The following is a 17,587-nucleotide window of genomic DNA, read 5'->3' as shown; positions in this document are numbered from 1 at the left end:
CAATTCATAGTAGCTGTGTTTATCCTAAAATAGTCTACCAATCTTAAGCAGCTCAGGTGGCGTCAGTGAGTTTACCATATAAATGACCTGCCTGTCTGTTGAAAGATAACACTAACTCTGTTGACTAAGTGCTATGAAGTGTTTTTTTGTGTGTGAATGTAGCACCGTGGATGCTTATATGATCACTGTGTAAGAGTGTGTGTGGTCCTCCTGTATCTATATGTGTGTATGCTGCGGCACATGTGATTAGACAATTTATCTGCTACCGCCTTCAGCAACAAGGAAGACAAGCAATCCTCATGTCTATTGTCTGTTTTGGTCACCACCATTTGGGGTTGCCATATTTCTCTCTGCCAACACTAGAGCCTAACCCACTTGCCAAACATAACAGGGCTGGCTGAAAACGAAGCCGACTGGCAACCGGACCAGTGCCACTTGGCTGTGGCTTTGTGCCTGCTGTCTGTTACACTGTTGCATTTGAAACTCGAACAGAAAAAGGATTTCGGTGAGCTGCTCGCACCTGCTTCTCCTTGTCAGGTGATGAAGTGCACAGCAGAGGGTCTTAGAAACATTAAGCCATAAGGCAAAGAGGCTTCGACGCAACGGTTTCTCCTTCACACCCCTATTTTTCCCCTCACGTCTTCTCTCCACAGACCACACCGGCATAATGGCAGAATTAGTATTTTTAGAAACCAAATGCCTCTTGAGGATTCTCATCAAATGTTCTAAAGACGCAGTCAGCATACACGCCCACGCATTATCATACACACAATTGTTCATATTTGCAAAACGGTGCAAACAAAAACGCGCATTTCCAAAGGCGGCATGTCGCGCACACTCGTCAGCTTTACTACACTGTCACTGTGAGAGGGAGCAGCAAAGGGATGTTAGAGGGCATTGCTGCAGCACAATAACAGCTGAATCTCAGAATTAGAGGCTTTGAACTCACTGCAACAGGAGCTGCACACAGAAACAACTTCAACTTATAAGCCACTTTCTTCCCTCAAGATACTTAATGTAGGAAAAAAAGACAAGAGCTGCTGACCTAAACATTTCACTTGACTGTTTAAAGTTAGAATAGCTACTGTGGCTATTTTACGAGTAGTACACACACACATGCGTGCGCACAAATCTGTAACCAGAGTTCAGGATGACAAAGCAAAGGAGAGTTCGACATAAAACAGCAAACTACAGCAAACAACCAGGCTCAGTTTAAAGAATTCCTCCGAATCACTTTGGAATGGCCAAATGTGAAGGCACATTCCTCGGAGCCTCCTCCAGACTGGAACTGGGACAAACAGGAATCAGATCTAAATGAAGCTTGCCTGCTGCATATCAGGGCCAAGATTTATTCTTCTTATTTGAGCTGCGTCTGAAATCTCTATCAGTCATTCATTTAGTCAGTCACTCACTCATTCATTGCTGTCATAACGACTGTTAGCAAGCAGAAGGATTCGGGAACTAAAATTTGTAAAGGCATCTTTAGATTCGCTCTGCCAAGAATCAATTATGAAACCGATCTATCGGTTACAAAGGAAACAAATACTGAGAGAGCTCTTGTTAAAGCCAATAGCTATTAGACTAAGCTGAAACAATATGGAACAGACAGATGATACTGCTAATGGGTGATGACTTAGTTTCTTATTTATGGTTCTGGCACTTAAAAAGGAATAACTCTCATCATCTGTTTTAACTTTTGTTACTGGTTAGCTGGAAAACTGAGTCAAGTATCCTGCAGCTCTTCCTTCCTTCAGTTTTGGCCTCTAGTAACCGTGGACTGTATTTGGCTATTTTAGCTGCTAATTACACACCTATGTTTGCCAGCTACTCACTCACTCGCTTTAACGTCAGTTTGGCACTTGGCAGGAGCTCATAGTCAGGTTGTCAGAGCTTTTTTTTCACCGTAGAAAACAGGATGGCATCAAAACCGTAAAGGCATAGGTCGTATAACTAATATAATGAGCTGAAGGATGCTGATAAAAAGCTCCACACAGCTGATGTGACCAGCGATCTTGCCGTATGTGTTTCAGCGAGATTACGCAGGGCCAGCTTGAGCTCTCAAGAAGAACAAAGAAAACACCTGTACACATAAATGGGGATATGTTTCTGTCTGTTAAACAGAGATGACTGACAGGACGTGGAGCTGCACTTCATACCTTCTTTTCCCAACAGGAAATCCAGGAAGTGGTAGGTGTAGGCCACTCCTACTTTGGTCTCCACCTGAGGACGTCGGAGGGTGGAGTAAATGTTTCCTGGGCTGTGCCTCTCTTCGGTCTTGCGCAACTTTGGGAGCCTACACCCCATATCTCTGTGTGAGGAGAGGAGATGGGTGAGATTACAAAGCTTGTTCAAAAGATCTGCGATGATAAGAAAAAAAAAAAAACAGAAGCATGGAACAAAGACTTGAGTGGGAGACATGGAATCGATTGAGTTTCTAAATATACAAAATGCATTAGCACTTCCAATAAAGTGTGTGATAGTCACACACAAACCTAAATCCATTTTTTGGGGGGGAGGTAATGTGTGTATCTAAGGTTTGCACGTTCATACCTCACACAGACACGTGTGCTGCTGTAGCGCACTGAAATATGAGAGCGTCAGCCATTACCTGCTTGGTGGGCTGTGATACGGGCATCTCCTAATCAAATAGGGCTGATTGAGAGCGACATGTTTGATCAGAACGAATTAAAGGAGAAATGAGACTGATTTCCTGCCCTGTCAAGCAGAGCGACACGAGACTAGATAGAAAGAGGAGAGGAGAGGGCAACCAAGGTATTAGGCATGTTGTACAGCTAACCAATTTATATGTTGATCCAAAGCTTGCCTTGAAGCACAAAGAAATCCGTGTTCTTTTAATAAATGTAAAAAAAAAAAATGATGTAAGGACACCAGATTGCCTTGAGAACAGGTGATTGGAAAAACAGCTCTGTGTATGGCTTGAAATTTCTCTGGAAAATGCTATAAATAATTGGGAACAGAAAGTAGAATTACAAAAAGAGGGGGGCAGAGAAAGGGGCTAAATGACAAGAGACTGGGGGGCGTGGCCAAAATCAAGCTAATCAGATGTGACAGGGTTGGCACTCTCCAAACATCTCCACAGATAAGCTTAATATTCCCATCTACCACGGCCCGTAAGAGTCACAAGATGAGGCATCTGCATATCTATGGGTGCGAGTGTGTTCTTGTGAGCGTGTATATGTGTTCCCCAGGGCCAGGTCTATATCTGTATCGTCATATCTGTTCAGGGAGCATGGAGAATGACACAGACGCTCCCATTGGGCCAAGTGCATGGACATTAACTCGGCTAACGATCCCAACAGACTACATTAAGCCTGGTTTGCGCATGCATGCATGTGCGTGTCTATGTGTGTGTGCGTTATGTGGGTTTGGGTGACTTACAGTTTTTATCGTATTGTACATGCATTTTTGAAAGGTTAAAAAGTTGCAGAAAATAAAAAGGGAAGCAGCTATGTTATATTTTTGTAGGTCATCTGTCTTAAAAGAGTACACTCCGTTATAATAAATTTTGCAAAGAGAACATAATTAAAACTCATCATTCTTTCAATAGAACATGCTGCTTCATAATGAGGACAAATGAGGAGAGATGGAGGGATGATGCTTTGGGGGAAGGACAAGGAGAGAGTCAACAGCATATCTTATCAGATTGTCTCCCTTTTCCTCTTGACCCTTCTTAAACTCCCATAAACCATTAGATCTTCGCTGTCTCCTGTTCTTAATTTGCAGAACGCTCGCTCTTACATCTTCTGTCCACCACCTTTGATTAGGGCCACTCCGTGCACACTGCTGGCACAATGGCCTTGATTATCCTTACAGTAAACTCTTCATTTTTCTCATTCTTGCTTTTTGTGTCCGTCTGATTGCCAGTCTTGCAACATCCTCTTTCTTGTCACCAGTTCTGACCTCTACATTTGCTTCATCCAACCACATTTCTTTTCTTAACATCTCTCCAGTCATGCCATTTCAGTCCTCACCTTGCCCGACCTCGCTTCTCACTGTGTCCCTCATATCACCGTGTGGACCCCAGGAAGAATAGATACTGCTGTGCTTTAGCTGATGGGAATTCCAATAAACTAAACCTTTGCCGCATCTATTGCCATGTGCCACTTCTAATCCTTTCTGTCTTTACAATATAACATTACAGTGTGCCCTTCCACACCCCCTGTCCTCTAGCCATCCATTCCCTTTGTCTGTTGTCTCACGAGTCTTCTCCCCTGCAGAGCCTACTAAGTCCCGTAAAAGTATTACAGTGTCTCCAGATAGGCAAACAGACAGTCGAGTAGGCCCCGAGTTATGACTGAGTTACAGCGTGTACATCCACTCCTAAATATTTTCCCTCCTGGGCTCTACTTTAATACACTCTGTCTGCTGACGGGGGTAAAGGTAGGGTAATGTGGGGATGTTTAGCAGACTTCATCCTGGCTGGTTAGGGAATAGGGATTTAGGTTTGGGAGTAGATGGTAGGATCAAATTTAGGAGGGAGGAGGAAAGATGGGGAGTACAATCATATAGAAAGACAACAGTCTTCCATCACTTCCCTTGGATCTGCTCATCATCCGATTCCAAGTTTTGCCCCACTCCATGCAAAATCTTCAGACACATCACATCCATTCAAAGTCTCACTCCATTCACAAGGCAACAGTGGGAAACCATCACCACTTGGGATAACACACTTACCGTTTTGATAGTAACAGCTGATTTAGTTGTTCTTAAATAAATTGTGATTGGTCTTGGTCCTGACTGGCCAGCTGCTCTATTCTATTTATTCGACACCTCATTATCCCTTTCGTTGTATTCCGTATCTGTAATTGGACGCAACACTGAAATGAAAAACCTAGGTTGTAGTGCAACAGAAACTCGTCTGAGTTGAAGACTTGAGGCCTTTTTCGCTACACGCGAGGCCTTTTTCTCTACATGTCGACTTCAAACAGAATCTCTCGCTTGCTGTCGCGCAAACACACAGGCAAGAAAAGGCCTTGACAGCAAAAAAACATCCATTAAACGGGTAGAGACAGGAGAGGGAGACAGATAAAAGGAGAGAAGAAGAGAGAGAGGAGAGTGAAGAGGGAGACAGACAGGGAGTAGCAGAGGGCTTCTCATTAGAGAATCTCTTGTAACAGAGAGTTTTGAAATGACAGCAGATTTACGCGAGAGCATAATCCGTCTGCACTATGCCACCGCTCTGCTAACTCCGGTGCCACACGGGAAGGGGTGGGAGGGTGGGGGTGTGGGATGCCCGATTTCCAAGTAGCAATATTCATCGGCAGCAGAGTGAGAGCTAAATGATGGACGCAGGCTGTGGGAATTTCACAGTAAATGCAGATAGAACCACTTGGGAGTCACCACAATGGTGAGAAGCTGAAACTGGCATTTTCTGTCTGATACTGAACACTGTTATTGTTTTAGGTCTAACTCAATAGCATACCTGCATTAGGCCCCTCATAATCTATTGTATTAGTCACTTTAGCTGAAAACAGTGGCATCTGGTGCGGTCTTCTGCAGCTGTTGCACATCTGCTTCAAGGTTTAATATGTTGTGTGTTCAGAGATGCTCTTCTGCATAACCTGCTTGTAAATAGGGGGGAATATCTGGGTTACTGTTGCCTTCCTGTCAGCTTAAAGTAGTCTGGCCATTGTCCTCTGAAATCTCCCATCAACGAGGCATTTTTCCCCAAGGAACTGCTGCTCACTGGATATTTTCTCTTTCTGGACCATTCTCTGTAAACTCTAGAGACGGTCGTGTGTAACAATCTCATCAGATCAAGACCAGCCCATCTGGCACCAACAACCATGCCAGATACAAAGTCACTTAAATTGCCTTTCTTCCCCATTTTGATGAACCTCCCATACTGAAGTTCATTTTGAACATCTTGACAGATCTACATGACTAAATGAACTCTTGTTTTAGCGTTTTATTGTTTAATAAACTAAATAAAAATAAATAAACTAAAAAACAAAACAGATGCATATAAATGTGACACTTCTTGAATGTGTAGAAGTTTTTTTTTAAACAACCTTATACACAAATACACCCTAAAATCATTTACTGACATTTGACATCTTCCCAAAAATACAATAGAACAAAAGAGGAAATCCTACCTGTGTGCGTGTGTGTGTGTCTATGTGTGTGTGTGTCTGTGTGTGTCTATGTGTGTGTGTTGACTGATCAGGGCAAGTTGCCAATTATTTAAAAGCAATGGAGAATGTCAGAGCTTGGCTGCAATATATTCCAGTATGTGCTGCTACAAAAATAGAGATGTTTCCATCATACACAGAAACATGGATCAGCATATTTACAAGTAAATCATCTGAACTAAAAGGTCAGTCCTCTGACTGCTGGTAAGGCTCAGATTCAGACAGGTTTCTCTCTCTTAGCTCTTTATGCTGTCAGACAGAGCAGACACACCTTATATGGTCATCTCAGGTGCACAGCTCTGGATGTGATCCCCAACCACCAGCCATTCAAATCTTCTGCTTATGAGGGGCAGCCAATCACAAGAAAACTGACTTAAAAGAAGAGGGAGGGATGCACTCTGGGCCAGCGTAAAATAAGCAAGGATTACTCTAAACTGTGACTTTAAGTATATTATCATCAGAGTAATAACATTAATATCTCTTCGCTATTTGCTAGCATAATGAAATACTAACCAAATTCTAATGAAAACCACATGCTTATTTAAACCAAATGATTACAGTAGTCTAATTTACAGTTTCTGGGATAGTAAAAATATAACAGGGGCTTGAAATTGTACCATGCTTGTTACCAGAAGTTAAAGAAGAGTGTTTGCTTATGCTTGCTGCAAAAGGCAGCTTATAGTGCTTGTTATCTTGTGTATCTGTTGCACTAAAGTGATTTATAGCTACAAAGAGGCAAATAAAACAGTCACTGCTAGCTTCCATTTTACTTTATGGGCCAACTTTAAAAGCCACAATTTGCACTATTTGTGAGTGGATGGCATTATAAATAGGTTAGTGTACATGCAGAGTTTTGTTATTAGTTTATCTTATCTTTAAAATCTATGTATTTGTTGAATTTATATATATTTTATATAAAATATGTTTCAAATATTATTTTTCTATTTTATATGATATATTTTATTTTAAGTCCGTTGTTCAGTACTTTGGTCAGTGGTTACTGTTTTTAAAACGCTTTATAAATAAAGTTGGCTTGGCTCCCAAAATAGTTTGGAACTCTGATTTAAGTCACGCAGTTTACGCAGTTGTTTAACAGTAAATCAAGGCACTATAATGAAAACTGCATGCTTATTTTAGCTATCTTACATACATGCGTTTGCACAGTATTTCACTGAATTTCAAAATTAGAGGTGACAGACTAAGCCCTGGGGCGACAGCTCACCTCCCACTGGGTGGGGAGCTCCACTCAGATCCTATTCAAGCATGATGGACGCTGATCATCAGGAAAGAGAAGGGGAAAAAATACAATGAGGCAAAAGGAGACAGAGAGAGTGATAAAAGACAGGCAGGGAGCAGAGAGGGAGCATGTCAAGTTGCTAGGAGCGAAGTGTGACTCCCCCTAAGCAACAAAGTAGTCACCTCAAACGGTGTTTTAATGAGGATGCACTGGGAGGATAAAAACAAATTATGACATTGATGTATTGGTCTGTCTCACAGCTTCTCGCACAGCCTATTTTTCTTTTCTTTTCTTTTTTTAAAGCACAGTTTATGAACAAAGGAAGATGGCTTAGACTGGAGCATCAATTTACTAAGCCCCGAGGTTCCTGAATCCATCATACACGGGCCTATTAGACTGGATATCAGAGGAGCGAGAATAACTGGTGACACAGAGAACATCAGGCAGCTCTTAGCACGGCCAGTATGATAAACTGGGTGTCAGTCACCGCTGTTGCTGTACAGTGAGCAGTCATACATACCCGTGTAACTAATCGCTGTCCCGTGCATTTTGTGAGCGCAGCCTAGCTTGAAATTACATGTTTCTGGTTTTCCTTTCCCCCCCCTCTGGTGTGTTCAACCCCAACCACACACACACAACACGTGGCTGGCTGGTGGAGCCCGTTAACGGCGGTAGTTTAGTGAACGGGAAATGATACATGACAGGGCGCTTACGCACCAAATCCTTCACGATGTGACGCGCGCGCACACACGCACACACACGTGCGCTTTTCCATCTCCGTTCGGCACATTTAGCTTACTCCGTCACGCTATATCTTGAGTTCACTTCAACCTGTGACAGTGAGCAGAAGGCTTATTCATTTCGTTCCGCCATGAATATAAATGGCACACAACATCACACAAATCAAATGACTGTCTGAACGTCTAAACCAAAAGCATTTCTCTAGCTGTCACCGGTGTTTTATAGTGCAAGGCTCCCAAATCTAAAGTAAAAAAGAACTAAAGAAAGAAGGATTTCTTACTCTTGGAAACGCAACCCCGCCTTTTAAGTTGTTTTGAAAGCTGTACGCTCTAGAAGATAAGTTACTCAACAGTGAGAAAAGTTATATAAACATTATGTGCACTTTAAAAAAAATGCGTAAACTCCAAACGCCAAGAATCATATATACATGGCTCCCATTACTTTGCAGAAATTAAAGAAAACCCTATAGTTGTTTTTACTCACGATCACGCAAGTCCCGGTCTTACGGTGTACTGGAAACCTCCTCACGCTTGAGTCAGTCTACGCGGTTCCCTCTTATTTCTTTGCCGTGTGCGCTCCAGTCACTGCTGCTGGAATGAGACGCACTCACTCTCCTCTCTGACAGCTCCAATAGGTAGAAAACACGAATCCTTCATTTAGAAACAACTGACTTCACTGCAGGCTAGCGATAAAGTCCCTCTTCCTCCCTGCAGCAGCAGCGTGTGGTGGAGACGAGTGAAGGAGAGGGCGGTTTATCTCATCCTCTCTCCTCCTTCCTGTTGTTCCTCACTCGCTGCTCTAGGTTTGGATTCTCTGAAACACTTTAGGAGAAATATGCACCCCTTTAGATGAGGGAGAAAAAAAAAGTTACCTCAATGACTACCCCAGGGTAATTTACAGATGTTTTTGCTCCAATAAGTAGTCACAAGTCACATTCTGGGTACTATTGGGGTCATTAGGCTCTGAGACTTTTGTTTTTCCAAGGGCTTCCCCCCTTTTAAAATTCATATTTCATAAGAAGCAATCCAGACTTATCCATAATTCAGAAACGTCTGAGGGGGGTGGGTGCGGTTTGGTGGGTGGCCACAGGGCTGAACAGAGCACCCTGGGGAACCCTGTCACACCACCAGACTGTGACAAAAACAAAACACTGTGACCAGGAGATGATGGGCTTGTTGCCAGGGAAAGACAGGCAATCCAACCCTGACTGAAAACTAGCAGCCACAGACAGGCTTATGAGGCCTGGGAGGAGCAGCTGCAACCGGTATGTTGCCTGTCTGTACCTCCACACAGATCACCAAAGTATGACAAACAGGAAGTTTCAAAATAAGCAAGAGATGGAAAAACATTAACAGCCTCAAATGATAACACATTTCAACTTTTATTTATCAACAAACCCTGAAAAACATGAACAGTAACAACCCTAACAGTGCTGTGCCCAGGCTCTCTGAACAAAACAACACAATCATGTCTGCGCACAGCAACAAGACCTCAGAGGTCAATCTCCATATGAAACTACACAGAACTGGGTCAAAGAAAAGCCGTGATGTACACCACACACCGATGTGCATTTTCAATCACACAAAGCTACTTCTACTATTAAACCTCAAACACATTTTAAGTGCACTTACTGGAAGAAAAATGCCTAAAAACATTTCTCAATTATGACATATCTGTAAAACACTTTGTGTAAACTGCACTAAAATCCCAAAACAAATACAAACTAAACCCTAACAGTGAACCTTGTCTTAAAGAGATGAAATACAGCATATTGTTTTAAATCATGTCCTTCATTTTTTAAGTATGAGTTGATTAATGAGTTATTGTAAACAAAAATTATGCCGTGATTGTCCTCGAGTGTGGAACCACTGGACAAACATTAGACCAATGATGAAGATGAGAAGTAAGTAATAATGATGAGGCGACTGAGATTGGTTTAATGCCTCAACCTACACCCCATGAATCTAAATAAACAAAAAAAAAAAAAAAAAAAAAGGAAACAAAAGGAGGGTGGTGCGCTCCAAATTAATGGAATGACCAAGTGCTCTTATGCTATAGTAAACAAGTTAATGAAGATTATTAATCTGAGGAGCATTAGACCAGAACTTGAGTTAGAAGACAAATATGCCAATGCTGAAAAAAACAGATTGAGGTCAAGACATTGTAGTAATATACAAATATATACATATGTACAGAGAGCCCAAGCACAGGATAAAACCCTCCAACCAAACATTTAAAATAATTCCAAAAGTAAATTAAAACTAAAATATAAATAAGCACAAAAGGTGGGCTTAAAAAAGTCGTCCCGTTCTATGTTTGGGATACTTAAAAAGAAAGAAACAAACAAAAAAAAAGTGATCCCATGTGCCAGCTGGTTTGGTGAGGGTGCTTTGCTCTTCCTGTGCTGTCACTGTGATCCATGTGGGTTAAAAGCAGCTGACTGCAGGTCAGCACTACAAATTGTAATTGTGGGATGAGATTAGCTGAAGTGTAAAGATCATGCAGTTTGGTGTTAAAATGGCTCTCAAACGTTTGAGGCGCGGAATGAGAGGCGAGGGCATTTGGAAAACAGCCTGAAGAGTTGGGTTACTCCAGATGTCCAGAGTATCAAGGTGTAATCTTGTCTAAATTCTGACTCCCTGAGGCCTGCAGAGAAAGGACAAATAAATAAATCGCAAGTAAGTAAAGTTGTTTTCCCAAATCACACAGACAAACAGAAAAAGTCTTTTTAAAAGCGTTGGTCAAACATTTTTGCTTTGTGTGACTTTAGTAAAGATTAACAAAGTTCTTAGGAAAATACAACCATTTGCAGTGGTTCTGCTTTACCTGGCATGGGTCTCAGTAGCTGTGGACTACAGCACAGTCAGCATGGTCTGGACTCCACAGTCCACAAAGCTCTGGAAACAAAGTGTAACACAAGAAAAAGAGTTTGGTGGAATAATCCTATAGATGTGCTTCAAAGACATGAACAACTACAAAAACAAGCACAAACAGAAAAGCACTGGATGTGTCATGAATTGTCAAGCCCACAAAATTAACTTTTGTGGAAAAAAGGGAAGGTTAGAGTGCATTGTTGAGCCATTCTTCAGGATGCCAACACAGGCCAGACAACACCATCTAGTGGTGTACATGGACATCACAGTTCTGGACAACAATGACTTTTGTTCCTAGGGGGGCAAACCAAAAACGGAGGGAAAAGAAAAGAAGGGAAAAAACGAAAAAGAAAAAACAAGGTTCATCTGCAATAGTTAACCAATTCTCAAAGAACATCTGTTTAGTCTTTCTTTTTAATGACTTCTATTCTTACTCCTATTCAATGCAGTCACCTGATTGACAGGCCGTGTCCTCTGGTCCGGCGTCCAGGGAGGTGGGGTGTACTGTGTATGAGGGGAGAGGCGTCAGCTGTCAAACAGAGGGCAACAGACAAACCCAGACTCGCTACTATAGGAGGACGGGAGGGTATGTTGGATTGTGGGGTAAGGTGTACTTTAACCAGATTGAACCCCTCATCTCACATGCAGGAGCATATGTGCAATGGCTGCGAGACCCTTTGTGTGGGGGTGTGTGTTTTTGTGTGCGTGTACCTGATAGGCATAGGCATTCTGCGCGTAATTCACTGGCATCTGCGGGATCATGACCCCTCCAAAGTTGGCATAGGAGTATGGCTGCAATCAAAGCCAGTAACAACACATGAAACCACAGCACAGAGTTTGTAGAGCCAAACAACATACCATTTACTGAATAACTGGCCAATTTGGAGATTATTTATAACAAAGCTACTTACAATTGTTGCCTTTTCAATTAAAGTTATACATTATTGTACACTTTGCAACTTTATTCTTTGTGAGGATTAACCAACTGTCTCAGCAAATACATGTTCCATTTTATATTTCAGAAGTATTATCACTGGGGAAAACACAAAACACACATATACATATATACACACATATATACATATACATATACATATATATACACATATATCTATATCTATATCTATCTATATCTATATATATATATATACTTAAAAAGAGACTCCAACTAAAAACAAAAACAACATGACAATAAAATTCTAAACATTTTACAAATTACAATGATAAAACTTGAATAGCTCCGTTTGTTAAACTCACATTCATTAAAATAGGTTAACAACTTCACTGAACATCATCGCACTAGTTTCTTGGCATTATTCCATCCATGCATGTTTTTTTTCTCCAGTAATTGCATGGAGTTTCTCAGCTGTGACTGACAAATCACATTGCCCTCATCTTCCACCTGTTTTCCTCCTTTTCTAGCGGTCTGTTGCCGTTTTTCCCAACCACATTTATTTTGATGTAAAAACTTCTTTTTTTTTTCTCCCCCCACTTGTGCTGTTTCACTGGATACAACAAGTACCATCTCAAATGTTTCAGCCTGCTTTTTACTTTATCCCCATAAAAACCACCATCAGTCCCAAGGAAACACTATTGTATCAATTTCTACATGGAAATTCTTTTGTTTTTGCTCAAGCAGCCGCCTGACTTGTGTTTTACAATAGCTTTGGCACTTTCTTGATGATCAATCTAAAGGTAACCATGTTTTCTTATCTAAAATTGGTGGTTATGGTAATATGTAGTTTGTGAGCAAGCGCTTATCGATTACAAATGATCAGCATTTAACAACATTCAATAACAATCTGAAGGTAATTTCAGTGTAAGATACCTGATTGTATGGGTTGCCTCCGTTTATGATGGGCGAAGGTTGTGGCACCCCACCTCCCATGGGTGAGCAGCAAGCACAGTAGAAGTACTGGGTGGGATTCACCCAAGGAGCGGGGCCAACCAGACGCGACGGCATCGACCCTGGATGTGGGGTGGGGGGAATCAGTTTGGCATTAACATTATAAACCCTATTTAGTGAAAACAGAACAATAAGTATATGCACTACCCAACAAACAGAATACATACGAGAGACCCTTTCTTTCATGATGGCAGGGCCCAACTTGAGTTTCCGTCCCTTAAAACTGATCTGTTGCTATGGCAAAAATATTTACAGAAAATATATATTATTATTATTATTATTCCACATTAGACATATGCATAGACACAAAATAGATCCAATGACGGGCTTCTTACCTCAATGACTGACTGAATGTTGACATCTTCACTGAAGTACACAAATCCATAACTAGGAACAAACACACAAAATAAATCAGAATATCCAAATATATCGAAGAAGTAATAACATTCAGTCTGAAATGTAAGTAGATTAATAAACTTCACTAATACTTCTACATGTTCAATAATCTGATCATCACACTCCAAAATTTAACCTCAGTACGTTGAAACAGAAAGTGAAGCAATAGTCATTTCATTACCTCTTCAAAATCTGGGAGCAAAACCCGAATTACTCTGAACAGAAAAAACTTACCCTTTGCAGATTCCTCCACGGTATGTGATAATCTTTACTTCCTTAACAGTACCATATCTTGCAAAGAAGTCCCGGATTTCATTTTCATCCACCTAAAGATTAAAACAAGTGAAGAGAGAAACCAGATTTTTAGCAGACTGGTAACCTGTCCAGGGTGTATCACACCTGACTCCACAGGCTCCTGACAAATCTCTTCGTTTTCATGTGATTTTCAATAGATTTATAAACAAAATTCTTAAGAAAATACCCAGAAAAGTCCTATTATTCCCAGGCCATCTGAGAGATGTAATCTCTCCAGCATGTCCCAGGTCTGTTCTGGGGTCTCCTCCTCCTTTCAAGTAGTGTCTCTACTGTGAGCTGCAGTGCCTGGCTGCCACATGTTCTAATTAATACGTTTTAAAAGAACCATGTAGTTTTGTTTTTTTTCTTCTCGAAATGTGTGCGGTTAAAGAAAGCAAATTATTTTTCTTTTAAATTTTTGCTCGATATGTTAAACCCCGCCCCAAAAAAGGATTATACACAATTCACCAAATTTAGAGTGGCATGTATGTATAATTTTAAGTGATTTAAATTTTAATTATTAATAATTTTAATGTCATATTTTAGCTTATATTGGTAAATGGGCTCTAGTAAACAGGATTCACAAATTGTAACATAAGAAAAAGAAATTACCTCTTTTACAAGCATCCTTAATAGTCTGCGTTTTTCTACCCTACTCTGTGTTCCACACTATAATCAATCGAGTCCTTTTTAGCCACTGAAAATACATTCGTATCACTGTTTTGTTGCTTTTCTTGCAATTTCTGCTGCCCTATGACCAGCTGTCTTGAAATTAACACTTCTAATATTAACTAGTATTAAGCTAAATAAGTAAAGGATATTCAAGAGTTCAAAAAACAACTGTTGCTTCTGCCCTATGAAAGGAGTATTCTGTGTGACTCAAAATGACTTTTTATCAGTAATGAGATATGTTAGCGTAAAGGTCAACAAGTCTTTTACAACAACTTAAAATACTGGCGTTTTTTGGCAAATGTCGGATAATACTTTCTGGCTTGACAGCTTCGGCATTACCTTCATGTCGATCCCGCCAACAAAGAGGGCATTAGGAGTCAATTTGCCCTCAGGTAAGATGTATCCATTTGACAACTTCAAAGAAGATAAGGTCTGGTTAGCGCTTCTGGGCTTGTTGATATCCTTAAAATTTTAAAAAGAAAGAAAACAACAAACAAGCCATTTCAATTCACAAGCTTATATTTTGGAAATATACCTATCTCTACAAGATCGCGAGTGTGCCTAACATGCGTTCGCTACTCGGAACTGCCACCATGTGATGGCTGCTGGCCCAACCACTAAAACCAATTTAAAAGTGCAGACTTATTTAAGTTACAAAACTTTACTGTAGATTTAGCATTAACTACCCTTGTAAAGATCATATAGTGTCTAAGCCTTATTTTTACTGCGATTTCCCGCAAAAAAAAAAAAATCTGCTTTTTTTGGGGCTGTTGTTCTCGGTGTTGTGCCGCGGTGTTTTCGATATATATCTTTTTAAAAAAATAGAAACTACAAAATAATAAAACAGTATGAAAACACAAGTTTGTTTCGTAAGCCATGTAATTTATGTTAACATTACCTTTTTTCCTTTTTTTTAACAGTTATTGTTAAATGTGGCTTAAATGGGCTGTTAGCTAAAGCAAGTGCGCCTTTTTAACTTTAGCAGGCAAGGTCAAGCTATCAACTAGCTAGCTAAGAGAAAGTTAGCACAGTGATGACTGGTGAGCCGCCGTACCAATTAAGAAGTTAACAAGTACAATAACCTGCATCACTAAGACTGTTGTGCTACACTGTCGGGTGCAGAAATTTAACAGTGGAACTTACCATGTCTAAAACCTGACCAGACACACTGAAAGGTACGCCGTCGACCTTGTTCTGCCCGACAACAGTGACCTCCACCCGTGGTGAAACCACGCCCACCCAATCCACGTGACTAACTAAAGCAGGACGTGAGTAATGTCATTATTTTCATAATTTTGTTAAGTTAAATAGCATGGAATAATGAAATAGCTGCAAATTAAAATCTCTCAATCGTATGTAAACTTATATGAAAAGTTTTGATGACTCGCTGTGTTTTACATATGCAACAGAATTTATGTGATATATATATATATATAGTATTTTGTATTTTGCATGCACTATATGTATTCATCGTTTTATATCAATGTTAATGCTATATCAGAAGTATATTTGATGTGTGGTATATTCTATCATAAGACATTTTGTTCGGATACCGTCCCGAATGAGATCAACGGTGTTTCAGTTTATGGTACATGATGATTATTCTTGATTTAAAGCCTTGACAGAGCAAACGGTAGCCTGAGGTAGAGTGTGTGCAGATATGTGCAATATGTGAGTGGCGGATTAATACGTGCTACAACCGCAGCATTTCCAAGCTACAGATTACAACAGCTGGACTTTTAAATTGAAAATCTAACCTGGCGCTGCTCAAAAATCTGCCAGTGTTGCCAACTTAGCGACTTTGTCGCTATATTTAGCGAGTTTTCAGACCTCCTTAGCGACTTTTTTTTTTTTTCTAAAAAGCGACTAGCGACAAATCTGGCGACTTTTTCTGGTGTTGTCGGAGACTTATTTATGACGACTTTTTGCTGTGAAAACGCGTATCGCTCTCAACAAGCAGCGGGTGCTGCCGTGGGCATCTCGCCCGTGCCAGAGTGTTCACAGGTGGAGGATAGTCCTCCCCCAGCTGCAGGAGTTGTTCACACCTATGCGTCCAAACTGGAAATGAATCGCGCATGAGCGAAGCCGCTGCTCCCGCCCTGACCGTAACGCAGTCAATTCTTCTTTTACTGTTATGTTGTTTTGCGGTGCCTATTTCGGGCACTTTTGCCGGTTTTCTGAGAAACCATCCTACTCTGACAAAACGTCCTACCCGTATTCTCATTTGACAGTGACTTGCTACTAAACCTAACCCTACCCATAACCTTAAGAAGTATTCCGGATGGGTGAAAGAAAAAGAAGTTAATTCGGCGTTGGTGTAGTGCGCATGCTCCGCGTCTGCGCAGAAACATTGGGCAGGATGTTTTTTCAGGTAGGATGGATTCCCAGAACACCTGTCCAAGCCCGGATAAAGGAGCAGGGTTGGAATTGTGACATTAAAAAAACAATAATTGCCAAAAGAAAATTAATTTGTAGTTCTAAATTCATTCTACATGCATTTAGGACGTTTTCACTGACTTAATGTGACCAATTATGCAAATTAGGCGATGACGTCATTTAGCGACTTTTAGGACAGCCAATAGCGATTTTCCTTACTGAGGAGTTGGCAACACTGAATCCTGCTAGCATAACATTACAAAGACCGAAACGAGGTAAGTGAAAGCACACCTGCATTTTTCCGGCTTTAGTCTTTAAATCTGACAAGATGTGAATGTGAATTTATATCATTTTTGCTTCTATAGTCACAAGTTCCCATGCTTTTATTTTCCTTTGTAACAGAAAAGCTGAACAAAATGGAAAGGCTGAAAAAAGTAAAAAAAATAAAACTAAAAAATTACTCTGCCACAGGTCGCTGAACTCTACTTGTTTTATAGGGGAGAGAGAAATTGGGTTAAAATATAGGCTTGTCAATGTCCGCAGAATATACGTGATGGTTAATGGATAAATTTAACGTTGGCTTCCAGTTTATAAACGTTTGGAAGGGAAAACTTTGTCGTGTTGGTTCCAGCCACAAACAAAAGGCTCTGGCCTCTAACTGCATCAGTTCCTTCTTTCTTGCCTATGCATTTATCCTTCTTTAATTTACAGCATGTTTGTAATATTTCTTTTATCAGTTAATCCTAATTGAAAAATAAGCACTGACAGATCAAAACAATTGGTTTATGCAGAATGCAAATTACGGTAATAAAGCTTTAAGTGTGTGTTTAAGTGTCTTTGTGTTCCAACCAATGCTTCCTCTAAGCTTCGTGCGTGCGCAATTGCGCACTGCTGGCACGGTCTCTGCGCACAGAAAATCTGCGTTGTGCACAAAAAAAAA

General features: G+C 40.6%; 2 protein-coding genes across 6 annotated transcripts in view; both read right to left on the bottom strand.

Moving 5' to 3' along the window:
• The window catches only part of rftn1a (raftlin, lipid raft linker 1a), a 24,962-nt gene extending 16,042 nt beyond the window's left edge, over window positions 1–8,920 (bottom strand). The window contains exons 1-2 of the mRNA XM_005728779.1: window positions 8,614–8,920; window positions 2,157–2,308 (exon numbers count right to left, since the gene is read on the bottom strand). Of these exons, the coding sequence (XP_005728836.1) occupies window positions 2,157–2,304 (148 nt within the window). The 5' untranslated portion in view covers window positions 2,305–2,308; window positions 8,614–8,920. The remainder of the gene's footprint in view (window positions 1–2,156; window positions 2,309–8,613) is intronic.
• Window positions 8,921–9,492: 572 nt separating this feature from the next.
• dazl (deleted in azoospermia-like) lies at window positions 9,493–15,527 on the bottom strand. Of its 5 annotated transcripts, none has more exons than XM_005728774.1 (10): window positions 15,415–15,527; window positions 14,611–14,733; window positions 13,540–13,631; window positions 13,245–13,296; window positions 13,077–13,143; window positions 12,832–12,971; window positions 11,715–11,795; window positions 11,457–11,532; window positions 10,957–11,027; window positions 9,493–10,776 (listed from the first exon to the last, which is right to left on the bottom strand). In XM_005728774.1, exons 1-9 carry the CDS (start codon window positions 15,415–15,417, stop codon window positions 10,969–10,971), a joined length of 693 nt encoding a protein of 230 aa, XP_005728831.1. In that variant the 5' UTR covers window positions 15,418–15,527; the 3' UTR covers window positions 9,493–10,776; window positions 10,957–10,968. The 5 variants fall into 5 exon arrangements, with proteins under 5 accessions (XP_005728831.1, XP_005728832.1, XP_005728833.1 ...); XM_005728775.1 differs by having other exon boundaries at window positions 11,438–11,507; XM_005728776.1 differs by having other exon boundaries at window positions 11,457–11,507.
• Between the last annotated feature and the right edge of the window lie 2,060 nt (window positions 15,528–17,587).

This window comes from Pundamilia nyererei, unplaced genomic scaffold (genome assembly GCF_000239375.1).
Source record: "Pundamilia nyererei isolate P.nyererei 1_Seehausen unplaced genomic scaffold, PunNye1.0 scaffold00030, whole genome shotgun sequence".
Classification (NCBI taxonomy): domain Eukaryota; kingdom Metazoa; phylum Chordata; class Actinopteri; order Cichliformes; family Cichlidae; genus Pundamilia; species Pundamilia nyererei.
This window is presented reverse-complemented; position numbering and strand designations above follow the sequence as displayed.

What these genes read in the sequence shown, in the direction of transcription:
- dazl (XM_005728774.1), bottom strand. An exon ending in CGTGGAGGAATCTGCAAAGG is followed by an intron (nt 13,297 to 13,539) that starts GTAAGTTTTTTC and finishes GTTTGTTCCTAG; the next exon opens with TTATGGATTTGTGTACTTCA. An exon ending in CATGAAAGAAAGGGTCTCTC is followed by an intron (nt 12,972 to 13,076) that starts GTATGTATTCTG and finishes CCCCACATCCAG; the next exon opens with GGTCGATGCCGTCGCGTCTG.